This window comes from Rhinoderma darwinii, chromosome 3 (assembly GCF_050947455.1).
Source record: "Rhinoderma darwinii isolate aRhiDar2 chromosome 3, aRhiDar2.hap1, whole genome shotgun sequence".
Taxonomy (NCBI): Eukaryota; Metazoa; Chordata; class Amphibia; order Anura; family Rhinodermatidae; genus Rhinoderma; species Rhinoderma darwinii.
Genome location: NC_134689.1, coordinates 351,938,020 through 351,959,428, shown reverse-complemented (window position 1 = coordinate 351,959,428; position 21,409 = coordinate 351,938,020). Strand labels below are relative to the sequence as shown.

The 21,409-nt window shown below is 43.3% G+C and overlaps 1 protein-coding gene across 3 annotated transcripts in view; it reads right to left on the bottom strand.

Moving 5' to 3' along the window:
* NFU1 (NFU1 iron-sulfur cluster scaffold) overlaps positions 1-21,409 on the bottom strand; it is a 63,404-nt gene that overhangs the window by 17,742 nt on the left and 24,253 nt on the right. For all 3 annotated transcript variants that reach the window (XM_075858530.1, XM_075858531.1, XM_075858532.1), the window contains exon 7: positions 9,048-9,222. In XM_075858530.1, the coding sequence (XP_075714645.1) occupies positions 9,048-9,222 (175 nt within the window). The remainder of the gene's footprint in view (positions 1-9,047; positions 9,223-21,409) is intronic.

Sequence of the window (21,409 nt, the reverse complement as noted above, 5' to 3'; positions counted from 1 at the left end):
TACCAAATTTATATTTTTTTTCTTTGTTTTACTACTTCTACACAATAAAACCACAATAAATCTGATTTTTGTGTTCTCATATTCTGAGAGGTATTACTCCTAAAAAAAATGTTTTAAAAGTTATCGCTTTTAGAAGGTGGGGTGGAAAAACACCAGAATTTAAAAAAAATAAAATAAAATAAAATATGAAAAAAGGCTGCGGCGGGAGGGGTTAACTGATCAGCTAGGACTCAATTAACAGAAGTTAAAGGGATAATTGTAGCGCACGCGTTATCAGCTAATTTCTAAGAGAATTATTATTTTATAGAACGAGTAATTAGTTTCATCAGAATTTACGGGATTAAAAAGCTGAAATCGCAAGACTGTCTAGTAAATACACGGAGCCTGAAAAATCATCAAGTAAATTGTAGCAGCAACACTGACATCTAGAAGCCGCTATGTGACCTGCATTATCTAGAAACTGAACTAAATGTATGAATAGTTGTCACATGTTCACAGCTCTGCAGGTTCATTGTCCTAGGGGCCTGGAGTCTGGCGTGTTGATGGGCTGCCGCTCCCCCGGGCCCACCCGCCGCTGATTGACAGCTTTCTCCCTTTGCACAGAAAATAGGTAGAACGCTGTATACAAGCGACGAGTAGGGGAAGGGAGCCTCTAGCTTATAAGTATGCTGGACTCCAAAATCTCAAAGGAGAGCATGAGGTACGTGACAGATTCGCTTTAACACACATGGAGCTACAACTTTGTTAGGAATAAAAAACACTGGTTGACTGCATGACACAGGCAGCTCTACAGTGCGAGGACCCCACCTCATATCTTGGACCCCTGTAAATATATGATTTTAAGAGATCACATAGGACTATGTTATATTTTCACAGCCTTAGAATACACCATCAATTGCTTCCTCCAGCTCCTCCATTTCAGCCTCAGTAGACCCTGGCCCACAACCTGCCTCTGCCTCCTCGCTGGCTACATGCATTGACACTTTTGAACACACGAATACTGATCTTGCAACCAGGCTGTCCAAGGTCGAGGAAACGATTCAACACCAACAACACTTCAACAGAGGGCAGATCCTACAAGTCGATGATGAAGGAAAAAAAGAGGATTGCACAACATAAGCTACGAGGAATTCCAGAATCGGTACCTCCGTGCGAACTGCAGACCATCATCATGTCCATAATCATGTGCTGGAGCGCTCTCATCTCGCAGCCAGACTGGCATCAGTTTCCATTGCCTCAGCAAACCCCTCTACCTCCTCACCTGGCAGGCGTGGAACTTCACCTCGAGGGCAAAGAGTAGCCTCACTACAGAAACCCAGGGTCGATGCTCTGCTGGTTGCTTTAGAGGACTTAAGGGAGTTTTACACAGGACGATTATAGGGCAGACGAGCGTTCATATAGCGCTCGTTGCCGATAATTGGCGTGTGTAAACAGGGGAACGATCAGCAGATGACCAAGCAAATGCTTGATCATCTGCTGGTCGTTTTGTTTTAAAAAAGTGAAATATTATTGTTGTCGGCAGCAAATCTCCCTGTGTAAACCGGGAGATGCGCTGTCGACATGATAAAAATGTATGGGGATGAGCGATCAGAGTAACGACCGCTCGTCCCCATCCATAGCTCCGTGTGTGTGACTGGAGAAAACGAGCGCCGATCAATGATGTCTTGTTGATTGGCGCTCGCTGCATCGGCCGCTTATTGGCCAGTGTATAGGGGAATTTACTTCATTCAGCCGTGTAGAAGAAATGGTCGCTGCAGATCCCCTTCCAGGTGTCTAGCGATTGACTACTTCATTGAGTACTCATACTTTCCTACCATTTTAGTTGACTGTTATATGTCTGGGACTTTGGTTCCTTAAAAGGGTTTTTCCAATACTTTTTCTTTTTTTAATCACTGCAACACTTCTCAATTATCTATTAATGCCCCCTGAATATCGTTATCTAAATTTTTTGTTTTTTAATTTACCATTATTCTCTTTTGTTTACAGAGAGGTTTGTTTACCTCTGTGTGTTCGTTGTCTTGCTCTTCCGGTCATACAGTTCCCGGCATGCACCGCTTGTGTGTCCCAGCATGCAATGCGCTGGAAGCAGGGACTCATCACGCCTACTACACCCAGATATAAACAAACAATCTCCGTTGCCATTTTACTGCACTCATTAGGTCAGTAAGAGCTAACAATAAACATGCAACATATCAGTGCTGTACCAAACAACACTCTCTTACATAATGGTAAAAAAAACAACTTTATTTGACCCCAGAACCAGAGTCCCAGAGCAGAGCGCTAGTATAGGCTCTGCTCCGGGACTCTGTGCAATCCCCTGACATCACTGTCCATATATGGACAGTGTTGTCAGGGGCTTCCCCAGAGCCCGGGTCCAGGTCAGAGCGCTAGCATAGGCTCTGCTCCGGGACTCTGTGGAATCCCCTAACCCCAGCGCCGGAGTCCTTGTGAGAGCACTACTAGCAACTGGCTCCTGACATCTGATTTCTTCTGATAGTTTCCGGTCCGCTGCTATGGGGAGAAAATGACGCGCAGGCGCTGTGATAGCGCAGGAGTGGGCATGCGTGGTAAACGCTGCTAGGGTAGAAACCACGCATGCTCAGAGACTAGCAGTGTTTCTCTCCCCTAGCAGCAGACCGGAAACTATCAGAAGAAAGGGAGTATGCGGTCCACCGCTTCGCTCAGTGTAGTGTGACGTCAGGAATGACGTACCCGTTCATTGAGCCAGACAGAAAACAGAACTCAGATCATGGACGGGCTAGTGCCGGAAGTAAGGATTTTGCTACTGGAGACGCATCACGTGACCAGAGCTGGAATCGGATGTTAGAAGACGAAATCAAAACGTCAGTATATTACAAATGACAATTTTTTTTATATGTGCAGTGAAATAGAAATGAGTTTATTGCCTTTTTTTTTTTTCTTAAAGTCGTATGAGGGCTTGTTTTTAGTGGGAAGAGTTGTCGTTTTTAATGTCACAATCTAATGTACTGTATAATGTACTGGGAAGCTTAAAACGAATTGTTTGAAGGGAGGAATTGTGAAAAAAAAAAAAGGGATTCCTCTATAATTTTTGGGTTTCGTTGTATGTGGTAAAAATTACATGTTAATTTTATTCTGCAGTTCAATAAGTTTACGGCGATAACAAATTTATATAGTTTTTGTTTTTTATATGATGCACTACTTTTACAAAAAAAAACAAAAACGTTAGAACTTTTTTATTCTTCCGTCAATGGTGCGGTGTGAGGGCTTGTTTTTTTCAGGGCGAGCTGTAGTTTTTATTGATACAATTTTGGGTCACATCTGACTTTTTAATCCTTTATTGGGGAAGCGAGGTAACCAAAAACAGCAATTATGGCATTGTGAATTTAGTTTTTCCTACGGAAAGTTACATAACATAATATTTAAAAAATTCAGATTTTGATGTATGCGGCGATACTAGTTAGGTTTACTTTATTAGCTTTTTTTAAATATTATTTAAAAAAAATTCTATTTAGTTTTTTCTTTTATTTCCCCTAGCAGACTAGAACAAGCGATCGGATTGCTGGTACAATACACGGCAATACTTATGTATTATTAACTTGTGGAATCTATTAGGCACAGAGGGATGACAAGACGAGCAAATACTCATCATCTCACACCTTTTCTGGAAAAAAAAAAAAAGTAGACCAGCCCCACCCAGAAACAAATATGGTTTTTGATTGATTAGGTAGAAGAACAAAAGTTCCTTTTATCCCCGCCCAAGGGGGTCATCTGAAGCCATACAAAAGGCAGGAACAGGGTCACAACAGAGTCTGAAGGCACAGAACGGCAAATTCTCACAGCACGTCTTCCCCCTCTGCTCATTCAGCTCTATGCTGCTCCCACTGGATCGTGGACAAGATTCTAGGTCGGTTCTAGTCACGATCTAGCCTGAGCTAGGTCCAATTGCAGCAAAGACATGTCAGATTCATCCTTTGCTGCTAAAATACATTCTTGGCAGGAAAAGGGTTAAAGGAGGGTAAAGTTTTGCTTTTTTTTTTTTTTTTCTTCCATAAACACCACCTATCTTGTCCATTAATTTTTTCTTGTAGTGCAGCTGATACCCTGCGGAATCAGCAGCTTTTAGACAAAGAAATGGGAGAGAAGAGGAGTCAGGCTGGATAGTGTGTCAGATTTATGTTAGAATTTCCCGGACACCACGTAAAGGAGTAACACAGAATCTACAGCAGTAAAGTGGTAGGAAACTTCAAATGAAGACTATTTAGAAAGTTGCTTAACACAATCACGTACATGCACGTCAAGGGAAGGATTCCCTTCACGCATTCCACCATATATGTACGTGATTGTCCGGACACATAAGCTGTGCCATGGGAGCCTGGCTGTGACCAAATGCCGGGTATCCGCTGCAACAGGTAGGATTGGAGAAACCTCCAATCCGTGCTGTTAATAAACCCTTTAAATGCCGCGGCTCCCTCTGCGGCCGCTGACGGGTGACAAACGCCTGTCGCCAATGGGCTGCCATGGCAGCCGGAGGCCTAACAAATGCCCACTGGCCTGTCATGGCTATATGCCTATTAGGCAGTGCCTTTGCAGTTTGGGGAACTTCACTAGAACGTGTTTTCCCGGTATAATACAAGCATATTCACTTTCAGTAGATGTGCCTGGGCCCTCCCCTTACTGGATCCCAAATATTAGGTCCTTGATACCCACCCTCTTGAAATAGAATAAATGTTTCCCTCTGGACTGTACACTACTCTGGGATGTTTTTCTTTCCCATCATACGAGAGCCTTAATGTTTTTTTTATTTTCCATCTATGTTAACTTCATTTTGCAGGTCAGTGTGATTACGGCGATACCAAATTTATATTTTTTTTCTTTGTTTTACTACTTCTACACAATAAAACCACAATAAATCTGATTTTTGTGTTCTCATATTCTGAGAGGTATTACTCCTAAAAAAAATGTTTTAAAAGTTATCGCTTTTAGAAGGTGGGGTGGAAAAACACCAGAATTTTAAAAAAATAAAATAAAATATGAAAAAAGGCTGCGGCGGGAGGGGTTAACTGATCAGCTAGGACTCAATTAACAGAAGTTAAAGGGATAATTGTAGCGCACGCGTTATCAGCTAATTTCTAAGAGAATTATTATTTTATAGAACGAGTAATTAGTTTCATCAGAATTTACGGGATTAAAAAGCTGAAATCGCAAGACTGTCTAGTAAATACACGGAGCCTGAAAAATCATCAAGTAAATTGTAGCAGCAACACTGACATCTAGAAGCCGCTATGTGACCTGCATTATCTAGAAACTGAACTAAATGTATGAATAGTTGTCACATGTTCACAGCTCTGCAGGTTCATTGTCCTAGGGGCCTGGAGTCTGGCGTGTTGATGGGCTGCCGCTCCCCCGGGCCCACCCGCCGCTGATTGACAGCTTTCTCCCTTTGCACAGAAAATAGGTAGAACGCTGTATACAAGCGACGAGTGGGGGAAGGGAGCCTCTAGCTTATAAGTATGCTGGACTCCAAAATCTCAAAGGAGAGCATGAGGTACGTGACAGATTCGCTTTAACACACATGGAGCTACAACTTTGTTAGGAATAAAAAACACTGGTTGACTGCATGACACAGGCAGCTCTACAGTGCGAGGACCCCACCTCATATCTTGGACCCCTGTAAATATATGATTTTAAGAGATCACATAGGACTATGTTATATTCTCACAGCCTTAGAATACACCATCAATTGCTTCCTCCAGCTCCTCCATTTCAGCCTCAGTAGACCCTGGCCCACAACCTGCCTCTGCCTCCTCGCTGGCTACATGCATTGACACTTTTGAACACACGAATACTGATCTTGCAACCAGGCTGTCCAAGGTCGAGGAAACGATTCAACACCAACAACACTTCAACAGAGGGCAGATCCTACAAGTCGATGATGAAGGAAAAAAAGAGGATTGCACAACATAAGCTACGAGGAATTCCAGAATCGGTACCTCCGTGCGAACTGCAGACCATCATCATGTCCATAATCATGTGCTGGAGCGCTCTCATCTCGCAGCCAGACTGGCATCAGTTTCCATTGCCTCAGCAAACCCCTCTACCTCCTCACCTGGCAGGCGTGGAACTTCACCTCGAGGGCAAAGAGTAGCCTCACTACAGAAACCCAGGGTCGATGCTCTGCTGGTTGCTTTAGAGGACTTAAGGGAGTTTTACACAGGACGATTATAGGGCAGACGAGCGTTCATATAGCGCTCGTTGCCGATAATTGGCGTGTGTAAACAGGGGAACGATCAGCAGATGACCAAGCAAATGCTTGATCATCTGCTGGTCGTTTTGTTTTAAAAAAGTGAAATATTATTGTTGTCGGCAGCAAATCTCCCTGTGTAAACCGGGAGATGCGCTGTCGACATGATAAAAATGTATGGGGATGAGCGATCAGAGTAACGACCGCTCGTCCCCATCCATAGCTCCGTGTGTGTGACTGGAGAAAACGAGCGCCGATCAATGATGTCTTGTTGATTGGCGCTCGCTGCATCGGCCGCTTATTGGCCAGTGTATAGGGGAATTTACTTCATTCAGCCGTGTAGAAGAAATGGTCGCTGCAGATCCCCTTCCAGGTGTCTAGCGATTGACTACTTCATTGAGTACTCATACTTTCCTACCATTTTAGTTGACTGTTATATGTCTGGGACTTTGGTTCCTTAAAAGGGTTTTTCCAATACTTTTTCTTTTTTTAATCACTGCAACACTTCTCAATTATCTATTAATGCCCCCTGAATATCGTTATCTAAATTTTTTGTTTTTTAATTTACCATTATTCTCTTTTGTTTACAGAGAGGTTTGTTTACCTCTGTGTGTTCGTTGTCTTGCTCTTCCGGTCATACAGTTCCCGGCATGCACCGCTTGTGTGTCCCAGCATGCAATGCGCTGGAAGCAGGGACTCATCACGCCTACTACACCCAGATATAAACAAACAATCTCCGTTGCCATTTTACTGCACTCATTAGGTCAGTAAGAGCTAACAATAAACATGCAACATATCAGTGCTGTACCAAACAACACTCTCTTACATAATGGTAAAAAAAACAACTTTATTTGACCCCAGAACCAGAGTCCCAGAGCAGAGCGCTAGTATAGGCTCTGCTCCGGGACTCTGTGCAATCCCCTGACATCACTGTCCATATATGGACAGTGTTGTCAGGGGCTTCCCCAGAGCCCGGGTCCAGGTCAGAGCGCTAGCATAGGCTCTGCTCCGGGACTCTGTGGAATCCCCTAACCCCAGCGCCGGAGTCCTTGTGAGAGCACTACTAGCAACTGGCTCCTGACATCTGATTTCTTCTGATAGTTTCCGGTCCGCTGCTATGGGGAGAAAATGACGCGCAGGCGCTGTGATAGCGCAGGAGTGGGCATGCGTGGTAAACGCTGCTAGGGTAGAAACCACGCATGCTCAGAGACTAGCAGTGTTTCTCTCCCCTAGCAGCAGACCGGAAACTATCAGAAGAAAGGGAGTATGCGGTCCACCGCTTCGCTCAGTGTAGTGTGACGTCAGGAATGACGTACCCGTTCATTGAGCCAGACAGAAAACAGAACTCAGATCATGGACGGGCTAGTGCCGGAAGTAAGGATTTTGCTACTGGAGACGCATCACGTGACCAGAGCTGGAATCGGATGTTAGAAGACGAAATCAAAACGTCAGTATATTACAAATGACAATTTTTTTTATATGTGCAGTGAAATAGAAATGAGTTTATTGCCTTTTTTTTTTTTCTTAAAGTCGTATGAGGGCTTGTTTTTAGTGGGAAGAGTTGTCGTTTTTAATGTCACAATCTAATGTACTGTATAATGTACTGGGAAGCTTAAAACGAATTGTTTGAAGGGAGGAATTGTGAAAAAAAAAAAAGGGATTCCTCTATAATTTTTGGGTTTCGTTGTATGTGGTAAAAATTACATGTTAATTTTATTCTGCAGTTCAATAAGTTTACGGCGATAACAAATTTATATAGTTTTTGTTTTTTATATGATGCACTACTTTTACAAAAAAAAACAAAAACGTTAGAACTTTTTTATTCTTCCGTCAATGGTGCGGTGTGAGGGCTTGTTTTTTTCAGGGCGAGCTGTAGTTTTTATTGATACAATTTTGGGTCACATCTGACTTTTTAATCCTTTATTGGGGAAGCGAGGTAACCAAAAACAGCAATTATGGCATTGTGAATTTAGTTTTTCCTACGGAAAGTTACATAACATAATATTTAAAAAATTCAGATTTTGATGTATGCGGCGATACTAGTTAGGTTTACTTTATTAGCTTTTTTTAAATATTATTTAAAAAAAATTCTATTTAGTTTTTTCTTTTATTTCCCCTAGCAGACTAGAACAAGCGATCGGATTGCTGGTACAATACACGGCAATACTTATGTATTATTAACTTGTGGAATCTATTAGGCACAGAGGGATGACAAGACGAGCAAATACTCATCATCTCACACCTTTTCTGGAAAAAAAAAAAAAGTAGACCAGCCCCACCCAGAAACAAATATGGTTTTTGATTGATTAGGTAGAAGAACAAAAGTTCCTTTTATCCCCGCCCAAGGGGGTCATCTGAAGCCATACAAAAGGCAGGAACAGGGTCACAACAGAGTCTCAAGGCACAGAACGGCAAATTCTCACAGCACGTCTTCCCCCTCTGCTCATTCAGCTCTATGCTGCTCCCACTGGATCGTGGACAAGATTCTAGGTCGGTTCTAGTCACGATCTAGCCTGAGCTAGGTCCAATTGCAGCAAAGACATGTCAGATTCATCCTTTGCTGCTAAAATACATTCTTGGCAGGAAAAGGGTTAAAGGAGGGTAAAGTTTTGCTTTTTTTTTTTTTTTCTTCCATAAACACCACCTATCTTGTCCATTAATTTTTTCTTGTAGTGCAGCGGATCCTCAGTGAAGTTAGCTGTATCGAGCTGCAATACCAGACACCTCTCATGAAGAAGGGTGGCAACATTTTAGATTGAAAAAATACGTATACTCGAGTCCACACACATGTTAGGATGCTTATAAGTATCAATAGTTATTGTACCTGCTCTACGCCCTCCACCTCCGGGATATAGAACTGCAGCATATTCTGAATGCCACTCTTCAGTGTGATAATGGAGCTTGGGCAACTCGTGCAGGACCCCTGAAGCTTCAGCTGAACAATACCATCCTGAAACCCTTTGTAGAGTACGTCACCACCGTCTTCTTGAACCGTTGGCCTACGGAGATGCAGATATTAGGAGAATTGATCATGCTTCCTCATAACACACTCATTCAGTTTAATTCTGTGATTGCAAGTTCTTACAAATAAATGTATAGCCTAATCCATGCACAGCACCACTACCAGGCATCGGTCACTAGACAGACCCTTTAACCGATCCATAAAGAAAAGCTTGTGGTTGAATGTGCCAACCATCTGATCCCACTAAAATAGGGGAAGGGAGAGGTGATAAAAACCATAAGATAACCCCTTTAAAATCCCAACCCAAGTGTTCATGCAAGTGAACACAGAGTCTGTTCAGCAATGCATGTGTGGTCGGAGTCGCATGGTCATACATGCTCTGTCGGGCGCTGTATGTATGAAGGGATTCTCCACTAGAAGCAATCCCTATAAGGAAAAATGTCCCTATATCACAATAGATATCTGCATTATTCTATACACTTGCAGAAGCCATTTTTTCAAAAGGGACTACAGGAAGCGCAACCTTATTGGTTGTAACTTTTAGAGAGTAACTGAACTTTCACAGAACTTTTGATACGTTATAGAGTCATATCAGCAGTTTAGATTGGGGAGTGTCTGAATGCCAAGACTCCCACCATCTTTGAAACAAAACTATTAACGACCCATACAGAGATGGAATATGGCAGCTACAGTGCATAGGGCACAATGAACGGGAGCCGTTCCATTGACTCTGCTCTCTGGCTCTGTGATGCGCAGACGCAGGTCAGAGTCACACAGCAGAGCAGCTGTTTGCAGGGAGATAGCAGGCGCCATCATGAAGACCAGCAGCACTACAGGTAAGGTGTGTGTCTCTGTCTGTCCCTCTCTCACTCTCACAGACCCCCGCTCTCGTGACCCCCAATGCCCCCCCTTCCCCGACGGGCCCCCCTGTAGTCGTGCAGGAGACTCTGTATTAAGGACAAATGATGTAACTGTCATGGGAAAGCTGGGTGATAATATGCCCGCTGTTAGTGTGGTACCCAGCTTTCCCAGACCCCTGAGCGAATAATCTCTCTTGTTGTGCTGAGACTGAGAGGTTCATTAGTCACATCCCCAAACAGTCTCAGCACAACTAGAGAGATTTACCGTTCAGGGGTCTGGGAAAGCTGGGTGACCAACATTACCCTTCCTACTGGAGTGTGAGAGATTCATTAGTCACATCCCCAAACACTCCAGTAGGAGGGGTAATGGTGGTCACCCAGCTTTCCCAGAAGCAGATATAACCAGGAAAAGGCTGGATGGACGGCCTGAGGGTGCACAGCGTTTTTGGTGATCCCCCTCTGTCATATGATCGAACCTAGGTTACCGGTTCTGATGCAGACGGGGTTCATGTGACTATAAATCTGTCCATAACAAGAGACCGTGCACTCAGGACAAGCCCTGCCCTCATGCCGTAGTTGTGTGGTTCTGTCTGCAGTGATGGCGCTGGGTGGCTCTGACACCCGCCTCCCCCGTCTGGTCATCTCAGGACAGAAGGGGTGTCCGGATTGGAGACACAGCGCCGCACCTGTCCTCAGGTTGTGTCTGGTATTGCAGCTCACCTCAATTGAAGTGAATAGGACAGAGCTGTAATACCATAAACGACCTGAGGACAGGTGCGGCGCCATGTTTTCCTGGACGACCCCTTTAAGACTTTTCCCGTGTGTGTGTGTGTGTGTGTGTGTGTGTGTGTGTGTGTGTGTGGCAGAGCGGAGTGTGCACGGGCGCCGATGATACTTCATAGCCGCTTATCAGCTGTTTTGAAGAATCAGCGGCGAGCACCCCCCCCCCCACACACACACACACACACACACACACACACAAATCCCCCCAAACACGCAAAATCAAGTGTAATCAAGCGTTTTTTTAATGTGGTTTTTTGCACGAAAAACGTGTTTAATACACGGCGTGTGAACCGGTCAACTGAAAAGTCATTCACTTCACTTTCATCATTCTAAGGGCTCATTTACACGAGCGTGTTATACGTCCGTGCGGCGCACGTGATTTTCACGTGCGTCGCAGGGACCTATATTAGTCTATGGGGCCGAGCAGACACGTGCGTGATTTTCGCGCAGCGTATGTCCGCTGCGTAAAAGTCACGACATGTCCGTTCTTTGAGCGTTTTTCGCGCATCACGCACCCATTGAAGTCAATGGGTGCGTGAAAACCACGCATGCCACACGGAAGCACTTCCGTGGGACGCGCGTGATTCGCGCAACAGCAGTGAAAAGGATGAATGAAAACAGAAAAGCGCCACGTGCTTTTCTGTTTACAAACATCCAAACGGAGTGTCATAATGATGGCGGCTGCGTGAAAATCACGCAGCCGCGCATCATACGGGGCTGACACACGGAGCTGTTAAGTGGCTTTTGCGCACGCAAAACGTACACGCTCGTGTAAGCCCGGCCTAAGGCTAAATTCACACGAGCGTGTGCTTTTTGCGCACGCAAAAAACGCAGCGTTTTGCCTGCACAAAAGGCACTTAACAGCTCCGTGTGTCAGCTCTGTATGATGCGCGGCTGCGTGCTTTTCGGGCAGCCGCCATCATTATGACACTCCGTTTGGATGTTTGTAAACAGAAAAGCGCGTGGTGCTTTTCTGTTTTCATTCATCCTTTTCACTGCTGTTGCGCGAATCACGCGCGTCCCACGGAAGTGCTTCCGTGTGGCATGCGTGGTTTTCACGCACCCATTGACTTCAATGGGTGCGTGATGCGCGAAAAACGCTCAAAGAACGGACATGTCGTGACTTTTACGCAGCGGACTAACGCTGAGTAAAAATCACACAACTGTCTGCACAGCCCCATAGACTAATATAGGTCCGTGCGACGCGCGTGAAAATCACGCGCGTTGCACGGACGTATATCCCGTTCGTCTGAATAAGCCCTAAGGGTAAGGCCACACACAATGTTTACAGCTGAAAAATCGGAAGCAGAACGCCTACAAGCATCTGCCCATTGGTTTCAATGGGAAATACGGCGTTCTGTTCCGACAGGGCGTTTTTTACGTGGTCGTTTTCCAAAACCGGCACGTAAAAAGACGCCCACCAAAATGAAGTGCACATCACTTCTTGGGACGTTTTTGGAGCAGTTTTTCATTGACTTATAGAAAAACAGCTCCAAAAACGGCCGTTAAAAAACGCGAGTTTGATTTAAAAATGGCTGAAAATCAGGAGCTGTTTTCCCTTTGTTTAGTAAGCGTGTGAACATACCCTTAGCCTTTTGGTGTGTCCTATAACTTCTGCCAGCTGCAGAATCACACCCAAAATGACTGCCGGACACTGCTTAGCAATTTGAAGACACCTTTTCCTGGCTTGTGGGAGGGGGGGTGAGATTTCCTCCCACATTTACAGCAGCTTTGAGTCAGGTTGCTTTGCCTTATTCACCTTGCTGTAATTATGGGAAGTGCTCCCCCTGGTGGCCAACATAGAAAAACATGTCAAATTACTATTTGATTTTTAATACTTTCCACCATATGGAAGAAAAAAAAAAAAAACAGCTAAAAACGTAAAAAATATAATAGAAATAAGTAACGACACTTAAAAAAAAAAAAGAAGGTTTCATTCACGACACATTCCCTTTAACATCTGACCATTCTCCGGCTAGGTTCAAACTGCGTTTTTAATAGTTGTTTTGGTTTTTAAAACTCCAATGTCTCTCAAATCGGAGTTGATCAACCAGAACAAAAAAAAACAAACAAGCCTTTTTGTGATGTCAAGCCTCATGCTCATGATGGGTAACAGTGCCTGATATGGAGGGTGTTGTATAGCTCCACCGTTCACACATTCACACATCATCGAGATTGGGTTTCCCTTATCGCAGACATTTCAGGCATATCCACAGGGATCCCCACCTATTGGGAGAATGGAGGTTCCCTGACCCCCAACACTGTCAGCAAAGGTGACGCCCCATGCCAAATCTAGGTGGAGAATGAAAAAACCCCTTTAAAGGGAACCTGTCGCAGCATGTCACCTATTGAACTTTACTTATCCCTCCCTGGCCGCTGATATAAAAAGTTAATTGCCGTTATCCCCTCTCCTAAACTCCTCCTCCGACTGTAAATAACGGTCTGCAAACATTTCGCGCCTTTTATCGCAATAATCCGGTGTCTCCTTGTACGCACACACCAGAAGAGGACATCAATGCACAGACGCAGGATTTTGTGTATGGGGGAAGACGAGGAGCTGTCAATCAAAATTAGGGAAATCTCGGAAATACTTGAGGAATGAAGATTTGACTCTTTTCAAACGAAGATCTGACTCTTTTCTGCTCATTAGCATACGGTGTGGGAACACTAAAGAAAACTATTATAGGTTATATAGAAATGATTTTTCACCCACCACCACCTGGTAGTGCTGGTTTAATAGGTGAAATGCTGGTGACAGGTTCCCTTTAATAGGAAAGCCTATTCAAGGGAATGTACAGTATAGCATACTGCTCAATAAGACTTTTTACACAATAATACATAATGAGGTGCAGCACAGAATTCTTCTTTTATTTTTAATCTAGATACATTCATGGATGAACCTGTCCTGACACACCTATTAATAGGAAAGTTCACTGGTTAGTAGGTCATGACCCTGCCCTAATGACACATCCTCAGCTATTATACTGAATCTGTGTCTGGATGTAGTCACAAATTCCTTGCTAGTGTCAACCAAATGACATCACAGGTAACTGAAACCCCAACGTGACAAGGCGTGGGCTTTAAATGAGATCTAAACTTACATGCTGAATGTATATGACACTATAGGAAGTACCAGTTCTGCTAAAAGAAAAAACAGCTATCATCTTCACTACAATGACATTATATTCTGTTCTGCTATGGACAACAAAAAAGAAATGCAAAAAAAACTAGTGTTTGTAGCTATAATTCTGACGCAAGCAGAGCCCGAGACGTACAACACTCCCTAAAAATAAAAGTTCAAGATGTGCAGAGTTCTTACATGCGACTTATGCCTATGCAAATATCTTCAGAAAATCAAAGAGATTGGAGACCAAACATTTAGACAATCCAGATCATGGTAAACACTTGAGTCACAGAAGTCCGATTAGTTACATAGTTATTACGGTTGAAAAAAAGACACATGTCCATCAAGTTCAACCAAGGGATGGGAAAAGGGAAGGGAAAAATTTCTACACATAGGAGCTAATATTTTTTTGTTCTAGGAAATTATCTAAGCCTTTTTTAAAGCCATCTACTGTCCCTGCTGTGACCAGCTCCTGCGGTAGACTATTCCATAGATTCACAGTTCTCACAGTAAAGGCGGCTTGTCGCCTCTGCAGGTTGAACCTTTCTTTTTCCAGACGGAGGGAGTGCCCCCTTGTTTTTTAAGTGGGTTTTACATGGAACAGGATTTCACCATATTTTTTGTATGTGCCATTAATATATTTATAGAAGTTAATCATGTCCCCCATTAGTCGTCTTTTTTCAAGGCTAAATAGGTTTAGTTCTTTTAATCTTTCCTCATAACTTAGATTCTCCATGCCCCTTATTAGCTTCGTTGCACTTCTTTGTATTTTTTCCAACTCCAGGGCATCCTTTCTATGAACTGGATCCCAGAACTGAACTGCATATTCTAGATGAGGCCTCACTAATGCTTTGTAAAGTGGCAATATTATATCCCTGTTCCGTAAGTCCATGCCTCTTTTAATACATGACAATATCTTGCTGGCCTTTGAAGCAGCTGATTGACATTGCATGCTGTTATTTAGTTTATGATTTACAAGTACACCCAGATCCGTCTCAACATGTGACTCCCCCAGTGTAGCTCCCCCTAGGACATATGATGCATGCGGGTTGTTCGTACCCAGGTGCATAACTTTACATTTATCTACATTAAACTTCATTTGCCAAGGGGATGCCCAAACAGTTAAGTTTGTTTAAATCCGCTTGCAATTCACGATCTTCCATAGACTGAACTATATTACATAGCTTGGTGTCATCTGCAAAAATAGAAGTAGTGCTATTAATCCCATCCTCTATATCAGGGGTCTCAAGTATGCGACCCCTGGGGCGGTCATCTGCGGCCCGCGGGACACAGAGCCGCTAGTATCGGCTCTGCTCCGGGACTCTGTAGAATTCCCTGACATCGCTGTCCATATATTGACACACTGTCAGGGTCTTTCCCAGAGCGGAGTCCCGGGCAGAGCGCTAGTATCGGCTCTGCTCCGGGTCTCTGTGGAATTCCCTGACATTGGTGTCCACATATGAACAGCGATGTCTGGGGCTTCCCCAGAGCCGGAGTCCCGTGCAGAGCGCTAGTATCGGCTCTGCTCCGGGACTCTGTAGAATTCCCTGACATCGGTGTCCATGTTTGGCCACACTATGTCTGGGGCTTCCCCAGAGCGGAGTCCCGGGCAGAGCGCTAGTATCGGCTCTGCTCCAGGACTTTGTGGAATTCCCTGACATCGGTGTCCATACATCAACAATGATGTCAGGGGCTTCCCCAGAGCAGGAGTCCCAGTGATGTCAAGAGCACTGCTGGAGTCCCAGGAAGAGCCTACTAGCGCTCTGCCCGGGACTCCAGCTCTGGGGTTGCCCCTGACATCTCTGTCCATATATGGACAGTGATGTCAGGAGCAGAGCTGAAATCCCAGGCAGAGTGCTAGAAGCAGCTCTGCTCCGGGACTCCAGCTCTGGGCAAGCCCCTGACATCACTGTGGCAGCATCTGCGGAGGGCACTGCGGCAGCATCCACCGGGGGCACTGCGGCAGCATCCACCGGGGGCACTGCGGCACTATCTGAAAAGGGGCTGCCCAGACTGCATTTGGCGACACTTAAACTGGAAAACTGGATTGTTGAAATAAGCACGTGGAGAAATCTCTAATTTTAAACCTAGCGGTATTATTATAGTAATGTAGTGTTATTATTATAGTAATATAGCATTATTATAGTAATGTAGTGTTATTATAGTAATATAGTATTCCTATTATAGTAATATAGTGTTATAGTAGTTCAAATAATTGATTAACAATAATTTTGTATTGTATAAAATTTGAAAGTAATGCGGCCCGTCAACTTCACATTTTTTCTAGATGCGGCCCACTTACCCGTCAGAGTTTGAGACCCCTGCTCTATATCATTAATAAATAAGTTGAATAATAGTGGTCCCAGCACTGAACCCTGGGGTACACCACTTATAACCGGGGACCATTCAGAGTAGGAATCATTGACCAAAACTCTCTGGATACGGTCCTTGAGCCAATTCTCAATCCAATTACAAACGATACTTTCTAAACCTATAGTCCTTAATTTACCCATTAGACGTCTATAAGGGCCAGTGTCAAATGCCTTTGCAAAGTCCAAAAAAACTATATCCACAGCGTCCCCTTTGTCTAGGCTTCTGCTCACCTCTTCATAAAAACAAAATCAGGTTGGTTTGACAACTTCTGTCCTTAGTAAAACCGTGCTGGCTGTCACTTATACTATTTTTTGTCACATAATTCTGTATATAGTCCCTCAATAGCCCCTCAAACATTTTCCCCACGATGGATATTAAGCTTACTGGTCTATAATTACCCGGGGAAGACCTAGAGCCCTTTTTGAAAATAGTCACCACATTTGCCCTGCACCAGTCCAGTCACTAGAGAATGTCTAAATATTATGAAGAGGGGGACAGAAATAACTGAACTAAGCTCTTTAACCCCTTCCCTCTTTAGCCACTTTTGACCTTCCTGACCGAGCCTCATTTTTCAAATCTGACATGTGTCACTTTATGTGGTAATAACTCCGGAATGCTTTCACCTATCCAAGCGATTCTGAGATTGTTTTCTCGTGACACATTGGACTTTAAGTTACTGGCAAAATTTGCTCGATATGTTCAGTATTTAATTGTGAAAAACACCAAAAATTTAGCGAAAAATTGCAAAAATTAGCATTTTTCTCAATTTAAATGTATCTGCTTGTAAGACAGGCAGTTATAACACACAAAAATGTTGCTAATTAACATCCCCCATATGTCTACTTTAGATTGGCATTGTTTTTTGAACATCCTTTTATTATTCTATGACATCACAAGGCTTAGAACTTTAGCAGCAATTTCTCACATTTTCAAGAAAATTTCAAAAGGCCATTTTTACAGGGGCCAGTTCAGTTGTGAAGTGGCTTTGAGGGCCTTATATATTAGAAACCCCCAAAAAGTCACCCCATTTTAAAAACTTCACCCCTCAAAGTATTCAAAACAGCATTTAGAAAATGTCTTAACCCTTTACACATTTCACAGGAATTAAAGCAAAGTAGAGGTGAAATTGACAAATTTCATACTTTTTTGCAGAAATAAATTTTGAATACAATTTTTTTTTATAACACAGAAGGTTTTACCAGAGAAATGCAACTCAATATTTGTTGCCCAGTTTCTGCAGTTTTAGGAAATATCCCACATGTGGCCGTAGCGTGCTACTGGACTGAAGCACCGGCCTCAGAAGCAAAGGAACACCTAGTGGACTTATTTTTGTTAGAATAAATTTTAGGCACCATGTCAGGTTTGAAGGGCTCTTGCGGTGCCAAAACAGTCAAAATCCCCCAAAAGTGACCCCATCTGGGAAACTACACACCTCAAGGAAATTATCTAGGGGTATAGTGAGCATTTTGACCACACAGGTTTTTTACAGAAATTATTGGAAGTAGGCCGTGAAAATTAAAATCGACATTTTTTCAAAGAAAATGTAGGTTTAGCGATTTTTTTTCTCATTTCCACAAGGACTAAAGGAGAAAAAGCACCGTAAAATTTGTAAAGCAATTTCTCCTGAGTAAAACAATACCCCACATGTGGTAAACAACGGCTGTTTGGAGACACGGCGTGGCTGAGAAGGGAAAGAGCGCTATTTGGCTTTTGGAGCTCAAGTTTAGCAGGAATGGTTTGCAGAGGCCATGTCACATTTACAAAGCCCCTGAGGGGACAAAACAGTGGAAACCCCCCACAAGTGACCCCATTTTGGAAACTACACCCATTGAGGAAATTATCTAGGGGTATAGTGAGCGTTTTGACCCAACAGGTTTTTTGCATAAATTATTGGAAGTAGGCCCTGAAAATGACAATCTAAATTTTTTCAAAGAAAATGTAGGTTTAGCTAATTTTTTATCATTTCCACAAGGACTGAAGGAGAAAAAGCACCACAAAATTTGTAAAGCAATTTCTCCCGAGTAAAACAATACCCCACATGTGGTAATAAACGGCTGTTTGGAGACACGCCGTGGCTTAGAAGGGAAAGAGCGCTATTTGGCTTTTGGAGATCACATTGAGCAGGAATGGTTTGTGGAGGCCATGTCGCATTTGCAAAGCCCCTGAGAGGACAAAACAATGAAAACGCCCAAAAAGTGACACCATTTAGGAAACTACACCTCTTGAGGAATTCATCTAGGGGCGTAGTGAGCATTTTGACCCCACAGATGTTTCATAGAATTTATTAGAATTGGGCAGTGAAAATAAAAACAATCCTTTTTCTTCAATAAGACGTAGCTTTAGCGCAAATTTTTTCATTTTCGCAACAAATAAAGGAAAAAAATGAACCCAACATTTGTAGAGTAATTTCTCCCGAGTACGGCAATACCCCATATGTGGTCATAAACTGCTGTTTGGGCACACGGCAGGGCTCAGAAGGGAAGGACCGCCATTTGGAGTGCAGATGTTGCTGGATTGGTTTCTGGGCGCCTGTGGGCCCAAAACAGTGGAAACCCCCCAGAAATGACCCAATTTTGGAAACTACACCCCTCAATGCATTTACCTAGTGGTGTAGTAAGCATTTTAACCCTGCAGGTCTTTTGTAGAAATTAGTGTAAACTCGATGTTGCAGAGTGAAAATGGGATTTTTTTCCACAGATATGTGGACAATATGTGGTGCACGGCTTGTGCCACCATAACAAGACAGCTCTCTAATTATTATGCTGGCACCGGCGCTTCCAGCAGATATGTTTGGGCCCTCTCTTTCCTGGTTCCCTAATTTTAGGTCCTTGATAAATCGCCTCTTGAAACATAAGAAATGTTCCCCTCGGGCTGCACAACTGCATATTTTTTATTTCCTGACTTATTGGAGCCATAACTAATTTTATTTTTTCATAGACGTAGTGGTATGAGGGCTGTTTTTTGCGGGACGAGCTGTAGTTATTATTGGTACCATTTTGGGGTACATGCGACTTTATGATTACCTTTTATCCTATTTTTTGGGAGGTCAGGTAAACAAAAAAAACGCAATTCTGGCATAGTTTTATTTAGTTTTTTTTATACAGCGTTCACCATACGTTATAAACTACATGTTCACGTTATTCTGCGGGTCAGTACGATTCCGGCGATACCTAATTTATAGGACTTTATGTTTTACAACTTTTTGCACAATAAAACTACTTTTGTAAAAATAATGTATTTTTTCTGTCACCAAGTTGTGAGAACCATAACTTTTTATTTTTTTTGTCGACGGAGTTGTATGAGGGCTTGTTTTTTGCGAGACAAGCTATAGTTTTTATAGGTACCATTTTTGGAATATGTGCGACTTTTTGATCACTTTTTATTCCTATATTTATAGAGCAAAGTGACCAAAAAACAGAAACTCTGATATCGTTTTTTACAGGTTTTTTTTACGCTGTTCACCGTGTGCAATAAATAATATAATATTTTGATACCTCAGGTCGTTACGGTCGCGGCGATACCAAATACGTATGGTTTATTATTTTTTTTCAATAATAAAGGACTTGATAAGAGTAAAAGGGGGATTGTGTTTTATTTTATTACTTCAAATTTTTATTGTTATCAAACTTTTATTTTTTTCACTTTTTTATACTTTTTTTTACACTTTTTCTCAAGTCCCACTAGGGGACTTGAAGGTCCAGTTGTCAGATTTATTTTTTTCTAATACATTGCACTACCTACGTAGTGCAATGTATTAGATGTGTCAGTTATTCACTGACAGCAAGCCGATTAGGCTTCGCCTCCCGGCGGAGCCTAATCGGCTTCCGTAATGGCAGAGCAGGAGACCATTGTGTCTCCTGTTGCCATAGCAGCAGTCGCCAGTCCCGATTGCCTGTCAGGGCTGGCGATCTGCTAGTAACCGCTACGATGCAGCAATCGCTTTCGATTGCTGCATCAAAGGGGTTAATGGCAGGGATCGGAGCTAGCTCCGGTTCCTGCCGTTACAGGTGGATGTCAGCTGTAACATACAGCTGACTTCCACCGCTGATGACGCCGGATCAGCTCCTGAGCCGGCGCCATCTTGCCGGCAGCTACGGAAGCCGATCAGGCTCCGCCGCCGGGCGGATCTTGACCGGTTTCCGTGCTAGGCAGACCGGGAGGCCAGTATTAGGCCTCCGGTTGCCATTGCAGCCACCGGAACCCCGGCAATTTAATTGCTGGGGTTCCGATGAGCTGCAAACACCTTAAAAGCAGCGATCGCGTTTGAGCGCTGCACTTAAGGGGTTAATGGCGGGGATCGAAGCTAATTTCGGTCCCCGCCGTTACAGCCGGATGTCAGCTGTAAGATACAGCTGAGATCCGGTGATGATGGCACTGGCTCAGCTTCTGAGCCGGTCCCAAACATTCGGCGTATGGGTACGGCAAGATGCGGGAAGTCAATGCTTTCCATGGCGTACCCATACGGCAAATGTCGGGAAGGGGTTACGAATTCTAGGGTGTAACCCATCTGGTCCCGGGGCCTTGTGCACATTTATTTTATTTAGCTTGGACCATCTCTACATTCATCCAATTTAGTATATCAACTGATATATTAACAGCACTGTCACCGGCTACATCAGCTGCTCTTTCTTCTGTTGTATATACAGAGCTAAAGAACCCATTTAGTAACTCTGCCTCCTCTTGATCCCCTGTGACCAACTACCCATTACCACTATCTAGGGGTCCCACATGTTCAGACCTTGTTTTTTTTTGCATTTATATACTTAAATAATTTTTGGGGATTTGTTCTACTATCTTTGGCCACCCGCCTTTCATTTTGTATTTTTGCTGATTTTATTACATTTTTACAGATTTTATTACGCTCTTTATAATTTACAAAGGCTACAGCTGTACCCTCAGATTTCTATATTTCAAATGCCCTTTTTTCGTCATGTATTGCCCTTTTTACAGAAGGTGTAAGCCATGTCGGGTTTAATTTTAGTTGTTTATACTTGTTCCCTATAGGAATAAATTTTGCACTATAATTACCCAAAGTAGATTTGAAAATCTCCCATTTATCATTTGTCCCATTATTTAACATTAGT